This window comes from Ascaphus truei, chromosome 22, assembly GCF_040206685.1.
Source record: "Ascaphus truei isolate aAscTru1 chromosome 22, aAscTru1.hap1, whole genome shotgun sequence".
In the NCBI taxonomy this organism is placed as follows: domain Eukaryota; kingdom Metazoa; phylum Chordata; class Amphibia; order Anura; family Ascaphidae; genus Ascaphus; species Ascaphus truei.
The window spans coordinates 3,130,525-3,149,145 of record NC_134504.1 but is presented as its reverse complement, the minus strand read 5'-3'; the positions used below and the strand labels follow the sequence as shown (position 1 = coordinate 3,149,145).

Sequence of the window (18,621 nt, the reverse complement as noted above, 5' to 3'; positions counted from 1 at the left end):
TCTTCAAATCAGAAACCCCAGGGGGCTCTGGGGGGGATGAGTGAGCTCTTGGCTCAGCGCGTATCAATGATATATGTGTGCACACGGAATATTTTACACAGACGGGACGCGCATTAGATCCTTATATAACATGTATAATTACACTGTGACATCAGTGTATCGCTGGGTTAGTGGGAACGCTACATCTATGGTCATCGGAGAAACCGATGTAACGCTGTATGGCGATTAAGGCCCCAATTTTATACTAGGCAACAATATGTCAACAGTCATGTCTGCGTCAGCTGGCTAATATATCAATCAAAATTCACATCAAAATAATGCAGAGGACGTAAATGAACCAAAAGAAGGTGAAAGTGGCGCTGTCGCGTGCGGATTTGGAGAGTGCAGGCGGTCCGCGCGTTCTTTCACTGGTTCTAGTTATCGCCGGCTTCACATTAATCCAGCGGTTCTCAACTCCAGTCCACCAGACCCCGCAACGGGTCCGGTTTAAGGATATCCCCGCCTCGTCATTTTATTTATTTATTTTTTTAAATAAAATCACAAGTGTACATATTTTAAAATAATGTTTTAAACTTCAACATTTCTGCGGGCAACGACAAATGTTGTAGGGTTTTTACAGTCCTAACTAACGCCTTTTGGTGGCGACGCTTTGCCCGTTATCAGCCACAAAGTGCAAACCGTTCGCTTTGCTCTGTGTCCCGTTTGAGTAATGCCGGTGTCATAATGATGTTGCAAACAGATGCACATTAGCAGCAGATAAGCGTCACGTCGGTGTTGCTGACACAAAGTGATAAATGTGTGTTGTTCACGATCTGCACGTAAGGAAGATCGTTACTGCAAAGGCTGATTCAATCTTCTTAAGGAAGCCGGATGCACTGATAAGCGACACTACGGCGAGCTGCCCCTTTAAGTGCTAAACTGCCCCCCCTCGGACCGCGTGAGTCAGACGATATTAACGCTCGTGGGATGTGTGGGGCACGGCGGGGTAATACCCCTGACTCACTGTCACAATATAGAGCTCAGTGCTTTTAGTCATCAGGATTTCACGTTCCTGTAACTATTATTGCAGTTATTAACAGTTCCTGTAAAGTTATTAGCTGTTTTAGTCTGTGCTGCCTCCTCCTGCTTCATTATGAAAATGCCGTAATGTACATCAATCCTGCGTACCACCTATATTATGTCTTGTATATAATGTATACCCTGTTCATTTATGTAACTGTATTTGTAACCATGTATTATTTGTCTTAACTCTGTGCCCAGGACATACGTGAAAACGAGAGTTAACTCTCAATGTATTACTTCCTGGTAAAATATTTAAGAAATAAATAAAGTAATGCAAACCCAAATGTACTTTGTTGGATCCTTTCTCTCGTCACCACTCTCTTGACGGGGTTAGCAGGCGTAATCATTTTTTGATCAAAAGATGCAACTAAATGACTCGTTTGTTATTAGACTTATGATCAAAATGTCAAATCTCACTAATAAATTGCAAAACCAACTTCGCAGGAGCGCTGAGTTTTTGTATTTTCCCCCAAAAAATGTAAGGCCTGTTCTCTTTATCTGGCAGTGTACTCCGCAAAGAGATACACACACATTTCGGTAACTGCACAGTTTCCCAACTCTGTAGCCACTTACATTCCTGTTTTGGGGTCAGACTGGGCTCAGTTTACATTTTCGAGTTTGTGTAGATTACAGAATTTGTTTCCAGCGAGCAGACGTGAAGCTCGCAGCGGCGCAAACACAAAGCGCTGTGTTTTATTGAGCTTTCTCTAGGGCAAACCTCTCCCCACCGCAGGCTGGTAACCCGGGAGCGTTTATAGGCTCCGTTCCTCCCATATTGAAGTGTTTACTACTGTAGTCCTAAAGGAAGACTCGGTACCTCCCAATAGTAAAATAAACACGACTCGTAATGACCCCCAGGCTAACAGAGGTCGGGATCAAATTAGTAGGGAAGTGAAGATATAGTGTGAGAAGGTGGGGCTTATCTACTAAGCACTGCTATGCCATACGATACCTTCCAGTGATGGTAGACACCTTACAGCCCAGTCAAGGAAATGGCTCATACGGTGATATATGGAATAGCAACGCTTAGTAAATATGTTGCACACTGGTTTGTAGGGTAATACATCACATAAGGTGCCTTCACACTAGTAAATGCAGTGACCACTAACCCTTTGCTATTCCTTAGAGACACAATCTGGACGCACCGTGTGCGTTTCCTGGAGGAGAGAGTGCTGCTTCACTGGCCGTCCTTTACCATATGGAACGCCGGGAAGCAGGGTCGGAAGCTGTACCGGAGCCTGTCACCGGCCAGCAGGCAGAAGGTAAGCAGGGTCTCGTTAATATTGCACAGACCGCGTGTATCCCGAGCGTTCCTGTCACGGAAGGAGATGATGCATGATCGTTCCTAACGCATCGGCGGTGCGGAGAAATATTAGTGTAAATATCTGTCTATGAATATATACACTCATACGCACTATATACATTAGCAACATGCAATAATAATAACGTGATTTCATACAGCGCTTTTCTCCCAATGGGACACAAAGCGCGTCACAGTCACAGTACAGCGCGCGGTACGCAGCACGCAGGAATGTTACAGACACAGCCCCTGCGCAGGTGAGCTTACACTATGATTTTGGTGCCTGAGGCACAGGGAGATGAAGTGACTTTGCACAAGGTCACAAGGAGCCGACACCGGGAAATAAACCCAGGCTCCCCTGTTCCCCACACTTAGTGCGTCAGCGTCTTTACTCACTGAGACGCTCCTTCTCCCTTACATCATTATAAACGGAGAACGCTTATGTCGTTTTTAACGCCCTGTTTACCTATATTTTATTTTGGGCGACATAAAGGTAGTATGAGGATATCGCGATAACATGTTGGAATTGCTTTCAGTAGCCCGCAGTGCACGCTCTATTGGGAATGAAACTTTACAGGGCGCTTATCCCGTACCCATTATCGCAGCAACCCGGCAGCGGAAGAAGGAAACGGAAGTGGGGATCCCCCCCGTAAACGGAGATCCCCTTTTCCATCTTCCGCTGCCTGGCTGCTCCATGTGACCGGTCCAGGAAGGGCCAACGGTATCGCCTGACCACCGGCAAACGTGCCTGATAAGAGAAGCATATCCCAGAAGTCCTTGCGTTGGTGACGGTTTGTTAGTCATTTCTCAGTTGTGTAGGAGTCGGGGTTTTTAGATAACAATACTTTGTGTTTGTTCAGATCAGTAATCATTATATTTAAGCCATAAAACGGTGTTGTTGGTGATCCTCACACGCCCGACATGAGGGCCCAGGAATCTGGACAGCTTTACAATGATACTTCCCTATGCTCAACGGCAGAGCTGTATATCCTACCAGACGAGACAAGCTGTGTATAAGGCTGCAGCTAGTTAATAGCAGAGGCAGCTGAGAGAGGCTCAGAGAAAGGGAAGGACGTTATGCTCCGTGTAAACGCCTGCATCGCTGAGCGATCATATCTCCTGAGATATCAATCTTCTTTCATTTCCCAGGTTGTCATTGGCACTTGAAATACAACCTGAAGCTCCTCTGTGTGACTCTGTTTATAGTGCACGGTGCAGGTTTCCTGACACTGTTTATGCTACAGCGTTGTCAAATTGTGAAATCGTTCTGGGTCAGATCTGTGTCCCCCACACAACAGTGGCTCATGTGACAGCAGAATAATTGCACCCCTCCTGATAGTACAGGAAGTCCTCGTTATCCAACGTTTCACTTTACAATGAATGGCGTATCCCAACGCTTTACAATGCAACCCCACGGGGCGTTTTTCGACGCCAGAATGCGTTATCCAACGCTCACCGCCACTGATTAACATGGGACTCACTTTACAATGGTTTCACTATCCCACGCTACTTCCAGAACGGATTACATTGGATAACCGAGGACTGTCTGTATTCTAGTACTGTGGATTACTGTTTGTACCTATACACTTTTGCCTCTCACTAAAATACTGTCATAAATACATTATTGTATGTCAAATACAAATATATTGTAAAACAATATGCAATGTAAGTACAATATTCCTATTTAAATGTACATTGGCACATATTAATCATCACAGGCCCATATGGAGAGATATTGGTAGAATATGCAGAAAGAGAAAATGTTTTTATACCGTGAATTAATTCCTCATGAAGAATCCAAATAAAAAAATGGATGTGGAGTGGACCCAATGAAATTGATTATACCCGGGTTAACGAGAAACGTGATGTAAGACTGCTCCGTCCTTAACCGTTCTGACACACACAGTGATCACCGATTTGCTTTTCTGCAAATCACATCTTAAGGCGAAAATGGAACAAAGAAAACTGCATCGTTTTCACTTACTCGAGATTGTAGTTAAAAGTGCAGAAAACACTGGGAGAACCGCTATCAGATTCAAGATCCGCAGACCTCGGGAACTACAGACCATCAGTCGTACTTTCAATCACGTGCACGATTTCTGCAAAGATACTCACTAATCATCTGCAACAGTCCCCGGACTTCGCCCAGCCAGAGAACACGTGGGATTCTGCAGTGGATACGTGACACGTTGGATCACGTCCAAGTCGTACGAGAAGTGATTTTTCGAACGTAATTAATGGTATCTACCACTGAGCTCAAGATTCATATATTATGAAAAAGCATTTCATTCTGTCTGCCCCTCGGCCCTTTAAATGCAAGAAGAAGACAGTGTGTTGAAGAAGCGTACCTTACAAGGAACATTTCCGAGAATGCCACATCAACAATTAGATTACATGAAGATACAAGCAAGATAAGGAAAAGCAGGGGAGTGCGGCAGGGAGACACTGTGTCACCAGGATCAGCGAGGGAGTGCGGCAGGGAGACACTGTGTCACCAGGATCAGTAAGGGAGTGCGGCAGGGAGACACCATGTCACCAGGATCTGTAAGGGAGTGCGGCAGGGAGACACTGTGTCACCAGGATCAGTAAGGGAGTGCGGCAGGGAGACACCATGTCACCAGGATCAGTAAGGGAGTGAAGCAGGGAGACACTGTGTCACCAGGATCAGTAAGGGAGTGCAGCAGGGAGACACCATGTCACAGCATCAGCAAGGGAGTGCGGCAGGGAGACACCGTGTCACCAGGATCAGTGAGGGAGTGCGGCAGGGAGACACCATGTCACCAGCATCAGCAAGGGAGTGCGGCAGGGAGACACCGTGTCACCAGGATCAGTAAGGGAGTGCGGCAGGGAGACACCGTGTCACCAGGATCAGTAAGGGAGTGTGGCAGGGAGACACCGTGTCACCAGGATCAGTAAGGGAGTGCGGCAGGGAGACACCGTGTCACCAGGATCAGTAAGGGAGTGCGGCAGGGAGACACCATGTCACCAGCATCAGCAAGGGAGTGCGGAAGGGAGACACCGTGTCACCAGGATCAGCAAGGGAGTGCAGCAGGGAGACACCGTGTCACCAGGATCAGTGCGGGAGTGCGGCAGGGAGACACTGTGTCACTAGGATCAGCGAGGGAGTGAGGCAAGGAGACAGTGTCACCAGGATCAGCGCGGGAGTGCGGCAGGGAGACACCGTGTCACCAGGATCAGTAAGGGAGTGCGGCAGGGAGACACCGTGTCACCAGGATCAGCGCGGGAGTGCGGCAGGGAGACACTGTGTCACCAGGATCAGCGCGGGAGTGCGGCAGGGAGACACTGTGTCACCAGGATCAGCGCGGGAGTGCGGCAGGGAGACACCGTGTCACCAGGATCAGTAAGGGAGTGCGGCCGGGAGACACCATGTCACCAGAATCAGCAAGGGAGTGCAGCAGGGAGACACCGTGTCACCAGGATCAGTGCGGGAGTGCGGCAGGGAGACACTGTGTCACTAGGATCAGCGAGGGAGTGAGGCAAGGAGACACCGTGTCACCAGGATCAGCGCGGGAGTGCGGCAGGGAGACACCGTGTCACCAGGATCAGTAAGGGAGTGCGGCAGGGAGACACCGTGTCACCAGGATCAGCGCGGGAGTGCGGCAGGGAGACACCGTGTCACCAGGATCAGCGCGGGAGTGCGGCAGGGAGACACTGTGTCACCAGGATCAGCGCGGGAGTGCGGCAGGGAGACACTGTGTCACCAGGATCAGCGCGGGAGTGCGGCAGGGAGACACCGTGTCACCAGGATCAGCGCGGGAGTGCGACGTGGAGGAGAGAGGCTGTAACTGCAGTACCTGAGAGATCATTTGGGACGCTTCATCCAGCAGTGGGGAGACACGGGCTGAAGATGATGGTGATGATGTTACTAGCCCTGCATTCCCACGGCTTTACATTAATCACATGGTTTATATTTATTCATACAGTGATAATGCAGCTTTAATTCAATATAGTTATTCCAGAGATCCTTCTTCAGACGGGTGTCACAGGCGTGGGGCAGGAAGACACCTCCTAGCTATACAATTGCATTTTTCACAAAGCGAGGTCCGATTTACATAAGCAGCTTAGTAAACATGGCGGTACGGCTTCTTCAAGGCCTTGTTTTACAGCGCGTCCGATGCAGGCCTGCGTGCCGTTTAGTAAATCTCCCCCTCAATTTCTAGGCTATGATTTCAATGCAGAATGTAAAGCTACGTTTAGCTTTCTCAGAGGACTATTTTTTGATGTTGCCTAAGGCCGCGACCATACTCCGCGCGGCACGAACAAAAGGCCGTATGAGGCAGGCGGCAGAGCGCACGATGGCGCGGCCAATTCTCAAGCATATAAAAGATTACATTATTTGTTGTGCGACGGCAGCGTCACGTGACCAGTTGAGAACCAATGAGAGCAGGTGCAGATGTGACGCCACGGCTACGACTCCCCGTCACATCTCAGCCACGGCCAAGCCTCCCCGTCACATCTCAGCCACGGCCACGCCTCCCCGTCACGCGCGTCATAGAAATCCCAAAGGCCAAGGATCGCTCAAATACAAGCGGGCGCGACGCCATGCGCTCCTACTATATCCGCCGCCTAAGACATGAATGATTGAAGAGGCTCTTGAGATCTGTGTTTTCAGCCTCATCTTCCAAAGAAGGATTATTAGGGTAATAAGTAAAATATCTGAAGGATGCTTGTAATCCCTATTTATTTCCATAACACCATGAGACTCCGGATCAAGTCAGATGTGAGTTGTGGGCATATGAAACTAATTATACTCCCAGCTGTCAGACCACACACACGCACCGACCAGGCAGAGCGAGGGAACATCACCGCGCACATCTCAGGTGCACTTTGATCTGCGGGATGACTCCACCCCCAGTGTGCTGAGGGCTCTTTTGAACTGGCTTCCGATAATTCATGGGCGATGTGTACAGCAATGTGCAAAGGGTGGATAAATGAGACCGTGGACATACCTCCCAACTTACTCTAAGTCACGGCGTGTCAGTGATCCAGTTCTGGTTTTGTATTCCCATTTGTTGGTCTCTAAAGACCAGCCCGGATCATAATCGCGCAGTTTACCTGGAGCTGGCACGGACGGGATAGTTTTATTAACGGCGTTGGGTTGGGCAGATATCAGGCCCCTATTAAGTGAGGCAATGGTTACAAGTAACAACTTTTTACTAAACCAATTCCCTCCCCCCCTGCGTTAATTCTTTTATTAACCTTGATTTTGCAATAGTTTACATTTCCGGCCAGGAGCCAAAAGGTTAACCTCTCTTTCTGCACACTGCTGTCCTTTCTCATTCTGTTTGTCTCTGTTCTTCCTCTTACCCCCATCTCCTTCTCACACTGCTTGTCATTCCTTGCTGCCCCTTCATTATCATGGCGGGTAAATGCCCCTTTGCTTTGCAAGAGCAGGCGCATGAGAGTTGGGATAGATGGAGTATGTATTACCTGGAGTGCCTTCAGTGCGAGCCCAGGTCTCTGGTTCCAATTACTGCCGAATACATGCTGCTGTTCCCTCCAGCTGACCTCACAGCAGCGTTTGCTTTGGCAGTTCTGCGGGCTGCCGATATTAGACGTCTTTCACCAGGGTCCTAATGAAAGCCTCGCTCGATATGTTTTACCTCCGCGTTTCAAACCAGCGATCAGTTAATAAATTATTTGGCGCTAGAGAAACTCTCAGGACGTTTTTCCGTATCGGTGAGAGAGGCGGCAGGACGGAGCGGCTGTAATTGTCACATAAAACAAACAAAGCATGTTAACGTGTAAGCGTGTCGCTGACACGAGGGCTTACTGTGAAGCGCAGTTGCAATACAGTGGCCATGAAGATGTTGATAACGGTTTAACCCTTTCACTGCCAGAAGGGGGATGCTACATTGCTGGCAGGGGAGGGGTTAAGCGGCTGAGATTCTGATAGGTAAAGGCCTTTGCATTATTAAACCTACCTGCTAACTCAGCCGTGGACAGCTGCAGCATTCCTGCCTCCCGCTGGGCGTGAGTTACAATCTGCCCTCTGTAATCGCAGCACACACTGTACATTGTATATTCTAGAATATACAATCTCTTACAGTGCTTTTTTCTGTGCTAATTATCCTGCATTCGGAGGTATCTGTAACAATGGTAGAGAAGGTGTTACATGGCAGAGTGCTTTCACTGTGTATTACAAATCCAACATATGATGCAAAGTTGGCCATGGAAGATCTCTGTAGCTGGCCGGTGCTGCAATGCATTGTAGGGCATTCCAGCTGCAAGGCGGCTTGTGCGGTGGGTTAGCCAGATGTTGCTGGCGTGACGTGTGCCCCTCCGCGTTGCTAAGGAAATAACATTACATACATGTGTTGTTAAACACTCGTGAAAGTGTGTTCCTGTTAGCATTCCTCCAAGACTGAGGCTGAACAGGCACACTCCTTTCACAAGGAAAAGTCTGCACCTCACATCACTTCTGTTCGAGATGGAAACCAAATGCTGCATGCCCCTCCTCTCTCGTCTAGGTGTATGCTCGCTACCCATCACGCGATACCATGTCAAGTATGTCATCAGTGCTAACAAATTACTCTGCTTGCAGTACGAAGCAACATATGGTGGAAGCGTCCGGTCTTATAAGTTACCCAGCTTTTGTTTGTTCGTTACATAAGAGACTCTGGCTATAAACTTATTTGCTTGATACCCAGATTTCTTTCCAAATCAATTTCATTCTTCAATTAGAAGTTTTTAGTTTCTGCCTCCTGTCTTCAGTAAAAAAAGCAGCAGAAGGATGTCCTGAAGCCTTTGCTTTTTGCAGGGGACTTGTCTTGGCTACAGAGAGAGTTCTTGTCCCCTGTTTTTTTTTCCATTTCCCCCATTTTTTCCCTTGAAACTGCGTCCTGTCTTTAACCACAGCGCTAAGAGCGAATAAATTCCACAGGAAATGAGTCTGATGGTGGAAACAGCTTTTGGAATCGTTGTATAATGTGCATCAGGTGAGAAAGGACTCAAATGACATAAGTTGTTCTGCTGAAGCTTTCTTCCAGACCCTGTGAGGAGCGTGTTTTCATGGCAACGAGACGCACAGCGCTGTGTGTTATGCAGGCCCCATAGTAATGCGTTCACACCTGTTCAGCGAGCTATGGAAGCAGAGAATCCGTTCTCGGGTCTCGAAGGGCCGAAGCATATCATGTTGAAAACAGCTCTTTCAGGGCCAGCCTGATACTGGCTACCGATCAGATTATCAGTGGTGCTGGGTGGGTTTGAACTCACGACCTTGTGCATGTAATGTCACCACGCTGATCACTACATGTACCGTACGTGAGTGTTATGTATGTATATCTTTATTTATACAGCGTCATCCATGTACATAGCGCTTAACAGCTGTAATAAACAGCACGTCATAATATAACACAACGGGAATAAGCGCTGCAGACATAAAACAGGAAAAGGAGTCCCTGCCCCGAAGAGCTTACAATCTATGCCATGTGATCCCAACCTACGCAACACTGGAAAGCTTAAAGCAGCAAATTGTATTACTCTTGTTTTTTAAAAGTGTATTGCACTACCCCTGGTCATAACCCTGGCAGAGGTGCCTCCTCATTCGGGAGATATTCTGGTCTCCTTTCCTTGGGTAGGTGGCAGACAGCTACTTTGCCTGACGAGCGAGGTTACTCTTTAGTGTAATGTTTGCATCCTGTATTAGGTAATCCGGTTAGACAACAATCAGTATTTATTTAGGGAAGACTTACGGTTATGAAGATATACCTGCACAACGCGTAGATTCACATTTATAATATGCAGGTATCTCCAAATGTTCGTAGTGCGCTCAGTAAATGAGCTTTGTCGTGCCTGGATGCGCAGTATATGTAGGCAAGTCTCACTCAGGTTTCTGCAGCTCATACTGTAGGTCCCGCTGTGCAATTTGCAACGTGTTGCTGAACCCTCAGGGCGGAGATTGTGGGAGAGGAATAGAATGATATTACAGGTATCAGAAATGTTTATCTGCAACATACAGTATTACAATCAGATCTGTAGGGAAATGTAAGGTGTTTGGGTTTAAATCAGGCTGAATACAATAAACAGTACAGTGCTATAATGAGGATTTATTTACGCTATGCAGCTACTAATGTGGCACAGACACAAACGCACATAAATCAGACAGCACAGCACAGGGAGTAGGCGTTTCTCACCGACGTATTGCAGCATAAACTTGTGGTTTGCACGGCACAGGCTGCTGATTAAGGGAAAATAAACAAGTGAATGTGCGCCTGCCAGGCGCGGTGAAGACAGTCCGGGAGACAGGTGGCCACGAGTTCAATGTGACGTGTAAACAGCGAGATGTAAACCCTGCGTCTCATTTCCGACTTCTTGTTTTAGAAGAGCAGATAGTCGTAGCAGAAAAATAATCAGCCGAATGACAGACCACCCACACGGGTTGCCAACGATTTAAATGCTTCAGGCTAATTTGGTTCACATCCCCAAATTCCTCCTCTGAACAGACCGAGGTGTTTTGAGATTGTTTTTGTAAACAGTTGTATGCATCATGCTCTAGAATATATACATTGCAGAGTCTCTTAATGTAAAATGCATTTGCCCCCTTCATGGAAACCAAAATAACAAAGTATATGACCCACATTAGGTTTGGGCACCGCTTGGGCAGGGGGTTGGCTAGGGGTTTGGGCACCGCTTAGGCAGGGGGTTGGCCAGGGGTTTGGGCACCGCTTGGGCAGGGGGTTGGGCACCGCTTGGGCAGGGGGTTGGGCACCGCTTGGGCAGGGGGTTGGCTAGGGGTTTGGGCACCGCTTGGGCAGGGGGTTGGCCAGGGGTTTGGGCACCGCTTGGGCAGGGGTTTGGGCACCGCTTGGGCAGGGGGTTGGGCACCGCTTGGGCAGGGGGTTGGGCACCGCTTGGGCAGGGGGTTGGGGATGCGCCCGGGAGGGTTCTCTGTTCTAGTTTTCCTGTAGTATCGGCTCTTTCGCAGTGTAATCTGCTGGGAGTTGCCTCCTTTTCCGCATGGACCTAACTCCTACTTTTCCATCACGCCCTAGTGACTGGGGCGGTCTCCTGATCACATTCCACCACGCTCCCTCTCCTTGAAAACATGACAACTTCCTCCTCCTTCCTTATAGAGCGTAAGCTCCCCGGGGCAGGCAGGGCCTTCCTTACCTACTATAACAATGTATGTTTTATTGTTTTCATCCTCCAACCAACTACGCTACGAAATATGTTGGCGCGTTGTAAATAAATGATGATATAATAATAACCCTCTTTGCTGGTCCCATTGTACTATTATTTCTGTTGTCTCAGTTTTTCTGGACATGGATTCCCTTCTCCCAGTAGGACTGGCTCACGTCCAGAACATAAAGGGACAATGGACCATATTTTCTAAGCAGTGCTATGCAAGTGAATCGGCATTTAGGGGTTTTCTAGCGCTAGACGTGTCGCTGGATGCCGCCTCTTCACTGTCAGAGCAAGACAAGCTCAGTATTTTAACCACCTCCATCTTCCAATACAAGTAGGGTTATTCATTAAACGGTAATAGTGCCACTCGGGGCATTACTGCGCAGAATAATCCCAACTCTGCATGCTCGTTAAGGGCACGCGTTCTCCTACACATACTGTAGGCTGAAACATATTCCCAGAGGCATAGCTCTTCTCAGCCATTTCTTACCAAGTCTCATCTCAAGTGTGTCTCCTTCCTGGGGGTAAAAATGCCGAAACTCGCAGGACAAAGTCATTGCAAGCGTTTAGAACAGCACCAAGGTACAATTTACAGGAGTATAGTTCGGTTAGTTCCTCACCATCGTTATATGAATGGATCTGTGGTCATGCCTAACACCTTATTTACACTGCAGAGGAAAGAAGGTGTAAGGTGTAAAGATGTATAATGATGCTGTGCGCAGTAGGATGTTTCTCTTCACGGTTTTGCGTCTTTCTCTAGGTCGTCGCTTTCTGTGATGTTGATGAAAATAAAATCTCAAAGGGTTACTACACCTATCAAGAATCGGAGGTTAGTGGGGGGGGGGGGGGGGTGGTGGTGTGTGTGTGTGTGTGTGTGTGTGTGTGAGCAGGCAGGCAGGGGGTGGGAGCAGGCAGGGGGTGAGAGCAGGCAGGGGCAAGAAGAGTTTGCGCACCCCTGATATAGGGCATTGTGCTTGTTTGGTTATCCCAAATCCCAGGAGGCAGCGTACGTTATAAAAGGACGGGGATATTACTCGCAGCACAAGTGCGGCTGTGACGTTTTGTCAGTCCGTCTTTTCAAGAGCAGAACCTTTACCTTGGTCCAGTAGAGTAGGCGTGCGCAAACTGTTTTCTTTGCGTCCCCCTGCCTGCTTCCCCCCCATCCCTCCCCTCACAATCACAGAGGCCTCTCACGCTGCCCCAGCATTTAATTTAAATGTTGTGGGGAAGAGCACGGGGGCCTCTGTAAGCGCCGCTCCCCCCCCCCCCCAAAGATCTCACGCCCCCAGTTTGCGCACCCCTGCAGCACAGCACCAAATAATAATAACCAGGCCAAAAAAGCTTCCCCTTCTCAATTCCTTGGGCTTATAGTGGAAGGGAATAGCGGTGTGACATAGAAACAGCCCAGCGGGGGGTGACAGTATAGACATAGAATATGACGGCCGATAAGAACCACGTAAGCCACGGTGTCTGCCCACTTACCTCTCTGCTGTAAAACCTCAGACCCGATTTGATCCCTGCGACTTTCTTTCATATTTAGGATAGCTGTATGTCTATCTCACGCATGGTTGACTTGGCCTACTATATTAGCCCCTACCACCCCTACTGGGGGGGCAATTCCATGCATCCATCGCCCTGTCTGTGAAGTACCACCTCCATACACCCTCCAGCTGCAGGGCACGACCTCTTGTTCTAGCACTTCCGTTTCTCTGGAATATATATATATATCATGTCTGCATTTAACACACTTCTATTCCATCTCACGTGCACTTGTTATGTCCGCATAATAATCAGGTCCTACAGGAGCTCCAATGTTTCAATTACATGCAATGTTTCCTTTATTTGTTAGATGACGATTTGCAGGAATGATTTTGGGCCATTGTTGTTATGCTGCGATATCCCAGAACACATTATGGCTTATTTGCGTTACCAGGCCAGAAGGTGTTCTATGGAAAAGCACCATGTTGTAAACATGGGCCTGATTATCAGACACTATTTCACAGAGAACTATTTTCACTGATATTCAATCCCAGTTTTCCTGGCAATACATACAAACTGTAACATCATTAAATTGCTCTTCTAATAATGTTGCAATAAGCAGCATCCCTTATACTAAAATAATATTTGCATTTCTTTTTAGGAGAAGCCAAAACCACAAATTCCTGTGCACCATTTCAAAGATGCAAAACCTCCTTTTGTTGTCTGCGTAAAACTGGTGAGTGGGACCCGTTCTGAGAGGCGCTGTGGGGATGTTTCATTAGGATTCACTATGCAGTAGGAGTAGTATTGTTGGCTGTGCTGAATGTATACAGCGGCTCGCTGCCCCCCTGGCAGTGAAGGCGTTAGTTATGTTTTGGGATCTACATTCTAAAAGCTATTAAACATATTTTTAATCTCTCCAACATTCAAACCCGCTGGAGGTGTTTTGCTTCTAGGACAACGGCTGCATGTTGTGAGACAAGGAGTGGAGGACATGCAGTTATTGTTTTCACCAATATCGGTGAAACTGTTAACCCCTTCAGTCCCAGAAAAGCTAGCAACACACTTCTGTATAAGTGAACTTGGTCTAAGCCAGGAGTGGCCAACACCAGCCTTCAAGGACCGCCAACAGGTCAGGTTTTCAGGATATCCCGGCTTAAGCACAGGTGGTGCAGTCATAATGACTGAGCCACCTGTGCTGAAGCAGGGATATCCTGAAAACCCGACCTGTTGGTGGCCCTTGAGGGCTGGAGTTGTCTCTCCCTCTTCCTTCCTCTCCATCTCTAAAGTAACACAGCGCTGTACAGAAACACACCCAAACGCGTTCGGGGATAATGTGTTCAGCTGCTTTTGAACAATTTTAACAAATAAACAATCAAACTGTACACGGCTGGAAAAATACGTGTGTATTATCGTCAAGAACAGATCTGGAATCTGCTGCACACAAAGGGTTCTGCTTCTGGGAACCATCCTGAGGAACAAATGACATTTGAAAGCTTTTGGTCTGAAACTTTTTGCAAAGTTATAAGCCACATTAAAAGGGGTTTTACATTGAATGGGGTGGCAAAGCTTATTGATGTGCAGCTCTGCCTGACACAGTAACATGGATATTAAGGACCAGGGTATTTTTAGAATCTTTGAACTTGGTTATTATAATGTGTAACCCACATCTTAAGTTATCTGAACACAGACAGCCACTCTCTTTAAGTCTAAATATGCCTTCCCATATGGGCGTACAATTACAAGAGAATGGTAAAGTGAAACAGCCGTGTGTGCGTCGCGTAACATCTTGTAATGTGGTCACATTGAAGTTGCAACTTTAAATGCATTTTGGCTTTATTGGTTAACCTATTATTATGAACACGTGCTATACATTTGCCCGATCAGAAACTAAATACACCGCTCTAAGCATTCACGCCTTTGTGGTTTCTATGGATAATGTACAAATATGCATAAAAGCTTTTTCTGCACAACTTAACAGTTTGAAATCTCTCTTATGTAGAATATGGAAAAGCTTTTGCTCTTGAACATAGGAAATTCTTTGTTAGACAGCAATAGCAGTTATTAATACGAGGCATTACTTTGCAACATTTTGTTTGTCCAAAAAGTTAAACCATAAAACTCATTCATACATGATAACATTCCCCATTTATAATGCTAAATAATGAGTATTAGGATCAATCTACAAACAAGCGCAAAGAATAAACATCTCTTGAACACAGTAAAAATGTTAATGTTTACGAGAAACATTGATTTGTGTGCTTAATATAAAGATAAGACATGTTTTTCATAAGCGTATTACGTGAAAGGAATGTAGCTGGATATTTATGATCAGTGGTTGCACGTGGCGATATATACTGTTATCTCGATCTTTTGTTTCGTTTTATTAGTACATATGGTCCCGGTCCATACTAAAGCAACAAACTGAATCCAGTGCCTGACTGCTAAATGTCAGGCTCACAATGCTCTGGTTTCATGTAGCAAGGGAAGCACAAAGATTTGTGTAACTACGGTTCTGTTTTACAACACACACAATGATGTGCGGTATAATGGCTGTAGTTGTCCTTTCCAAAATCAAAGAGCCTTTTTGCTGGTGGAAGAGATCAATATCTATATAAATACATATCAAACAATCGTGTCACATCTAAAGTTCTTAATATTAATGCTTAAAGGGATAGTCACTCTTCACCACAGGGAAAAAACAAACGGTATGTTAAATTGTGAACCTGTTTAATAAAATATCTGACGCATGCCTGTGTTATATTTATCGCCCGTTTACTTTAAATCACTTTCATAGAGAATTATGAGAGGGACGACCCCTGCCTGCCCCTAAGGCTTCGGCCCCAGTGTTGGCTGCTGCATGCGCGCCTGGCGTCGCATGCACAGCTTAAAGCCGCGATCAGCGGTCTGTAGGGAGCGATGGGAGGGGGGGCATGGCCAAAACAGGAGGGGGGGGGGGGGAGATTGAAAGAATGAAGCTATCTCAGTTGCGGTGGCACTGTAAGCGTCCAGTACAGTATTTCTGCCATCTGTCTTCTACCAACACCGAGAGCATTCGTCTGGCACTGATTTCCCCGATTTCCCTCTGTTTTCAGAGCTTCGGCTTTGAGCTCCCCTCCTTCACCCCTATCCCCTTTGCTGCCATTGGCTCCGAGCACACCACGTGACCGCGTCGCCGCACGGGAAGACATTTCTTGTCTTCCCTGCGGGCTGACGCGCCACAGCGCTTCATGAGCCAAGACAGCAGAACCCACTGGGGCCTGCCTGGTGTGCGGTGCGTACACCTCCGCGTGCGCTGCCATCACCCCCGGGGACTTCGCCTAACTCCAGTTCTATTGCACTATAGTGACACAGAGGGTAATGTTCCACTTCATTCACTACTGTATCAGACTCAGGCTGCAGGTACAGTTGCATGTGTAATAATCTGAAGCTGCAATAATGCTTTTTGCGGCCCTTGTTATCTGGGTAGTAGAAGATTTGGGCAGTTGGAGTAATATCATATTCTGCATATCACGCGGTCATTTTAGAGGAGTGGTCCAAAACATACAATAATGCTTGAACAATATTATGCAGTATCACAGAATAAACAGTCACATTCAGCTGTGGATGTTTAATGCAGCAACATTTTGCAGCTTTATAACTTGTGTTTTGTGATGTGTGCAATGAGGCACACGCTACACGCATGTTTGTTTTCCACTGGTGCACTTTTGTAATTAATGGAATTACTTTTGGAAGCAGTGGCTGCTATGCCACGAATCTCCTTTGATGGTTAACTGCGTACCATTAAAAGCACAGGAAAATGAGTAATTAGCAGCACTCTTTCATCCACATTTATCCAAATCCCATAAATAAAAGAAGAAAGGAAAAAACGGGATTCAGGAGTTGTGGCTTATATTGTTTTAATGTTAGGGAGCTTTGCCTGCAGCTGTTTCTTTTCATCTCTGAGTAGGAGGAAGGGGGGTTAGTTCTGTACAAAAGCAACCAAGTTATAAAATCAATGCAGCTTAAAGCAAGAGGATAACTTACCTTCAACAATACTCTACGTTCCATAAGCATGCTTCGCTTTAAGCTGCGGGAGGTGGATGTAACGGCATTTTAACGCCAGAATCACACATGGTCATACTGTACACTAGCTATAATTACACGTGAAAGCTGCCATCTCAAGTTTTGTGTATTACTCTGAACGTTATCAGAGTATATAGGCTCCAATTGCCTTCTGTCTAATCTATTTGTGCTTATGAGACCCCGACCCATATTTACTGAGGGGTGCTATGCCATGACACCACCTGGCACCAGAAGCCCTGTAAGGTGTCTCACGGATAGCACTGCTTACTAAGGATTGCCCAGCAGGCCATGTTTTTGCAGCCATACCATGACGAACAAGCCATGAAATACAGTGTCAGGTTGTGATATAGAGAGATATACTGTGTTCATCATGGAGAAGATTCATTGCAGGTTGTGATACATCTTAATAAAACATCTTGAGAAGTTGTACAATGTGTGTACAGAGCTGTTATAGCGTCACCGGTCTCCTCTCCACATTTACTGCGTGTTCAGTAACCTGAGGGAGAGACCAGTGAGGTCCTGCCATTTTCAGTCACACCATTACACCTTTGCTGGTCCATTAAAAGGTATCAAAGCCGGGATTACAGTCCCTCCTGGCAGTGTTAGACATGTCCTGCCTAGTTCTGCGTTCTCCCACTTGAGTGGCAGAAGAGGGTTTATCAGAATGAGCTCATCGTTCTCTCCCTTGTTTTCAGGATCTGACAGGTGGAGGTTTTGAAGACAACTTGAACTCCCTGAAACTGCAGGAGGGAGCGGATTATTATCACTTTAACTGAGAGGTACTGTACCTATAAAATAATACCTATGCCTTTCATAGTGTAGGAAAATGACAGATAGGCCTCGATGGCAGACACTTTATTATTATATCTTAGCCAACATAGAAATATTCTCTCATCCTTTCTTATTGCACATTATATAGACACCAAAGGGCATGGTTTCTCCTTTTGCCCAGATATGTGAGATGGTTAAAGTCATTTCTGTAATTTTAGAACTCTATAACTAACGTGTTTATTCATTTGACGTATAAGAAATATCCCTGTCTTCACACCCCCTGTATGAATCACTTCACAATATATGTTTCATTCATAATATACTTTTTATAAGTCTGGTTATTAGTCAACTAACATTAACCCAATGATTGATGGAACCTGTCTGGAGACAGCGCCCCCCACCGGTGGAGCACGGCTAGCCAGATGGAACATCTGCTGTTGCTTATAATAAGACAGATTGGGTAAGCATCGTTGTGTATCATGACATGATTCTGGTGTAAGCCTCCGGAGCACGGAAGGGATGAACAGAAAGTGTTCTACCTTATGTTCAAGTATCTTGCCAGAACTCCACCAACATCCAAAACGCCCTCAGCAGCTGACTGGAGGGAGTGAGAGGTTCTGATCCGTAACCTGTGCACTGGGGAGAGTGGATTTCCGTGCGACACTGCTGGGCCAGTCCCGCCCTGTGTGTGCAGCACAGTAAATATATATTTAACAGTCCTTCCGGGGTGGAGAGTAGTAAAAAGAGGTGTTACGTCTCCTCCGGTGAGCACTTTATTAGGAGTGTGGAACATGATG

At 46.7% G+C, this 18,621-nt stretch overlaps 1 protein-coding gene across 12 annotated transcripts in view; it reads left to right on the top strand.

The window, feature by feature from the left end:
* QTGAL (queuosine-tRNA galactosyltransferase) overlaps nt 1–18,621 on the top strand; it is a 207,924-nt gene that overhangs the window by 183,966 nt on the left and 5,337 nt on the right. For 11 of the 12 annotated variants that reach the window (XR_012789772.1, XR_012789770.1, XR_012789771.1 and 8 more), the window contains 4 exons: nt 2,189–2,324; nt 12,270–12,338; nt 13,650–13,724; nt 17,749–17,832. Coding sequence is in view for 7 of the 12 variants with exons in the window: in XM_075579664.1 (XP_075435779.1) it covers nt 2,189–2,324; nt 12,270–12,338; nt 13,650–13,724; nt 17,749–17,829 (361 nt within the window). In the remaining 5 variants the exon portion in view is untranslated. Of the gene's footprint in view, nt 1–2,188; nt 2,325–12,269; nt 12,339–13,649; nt 13,725–17,748; nt 18,285–18,621 lie in introns of all 12 variants that reach the window. The other variant, XR_012789769.1, reaches the window with a different exon arrangement.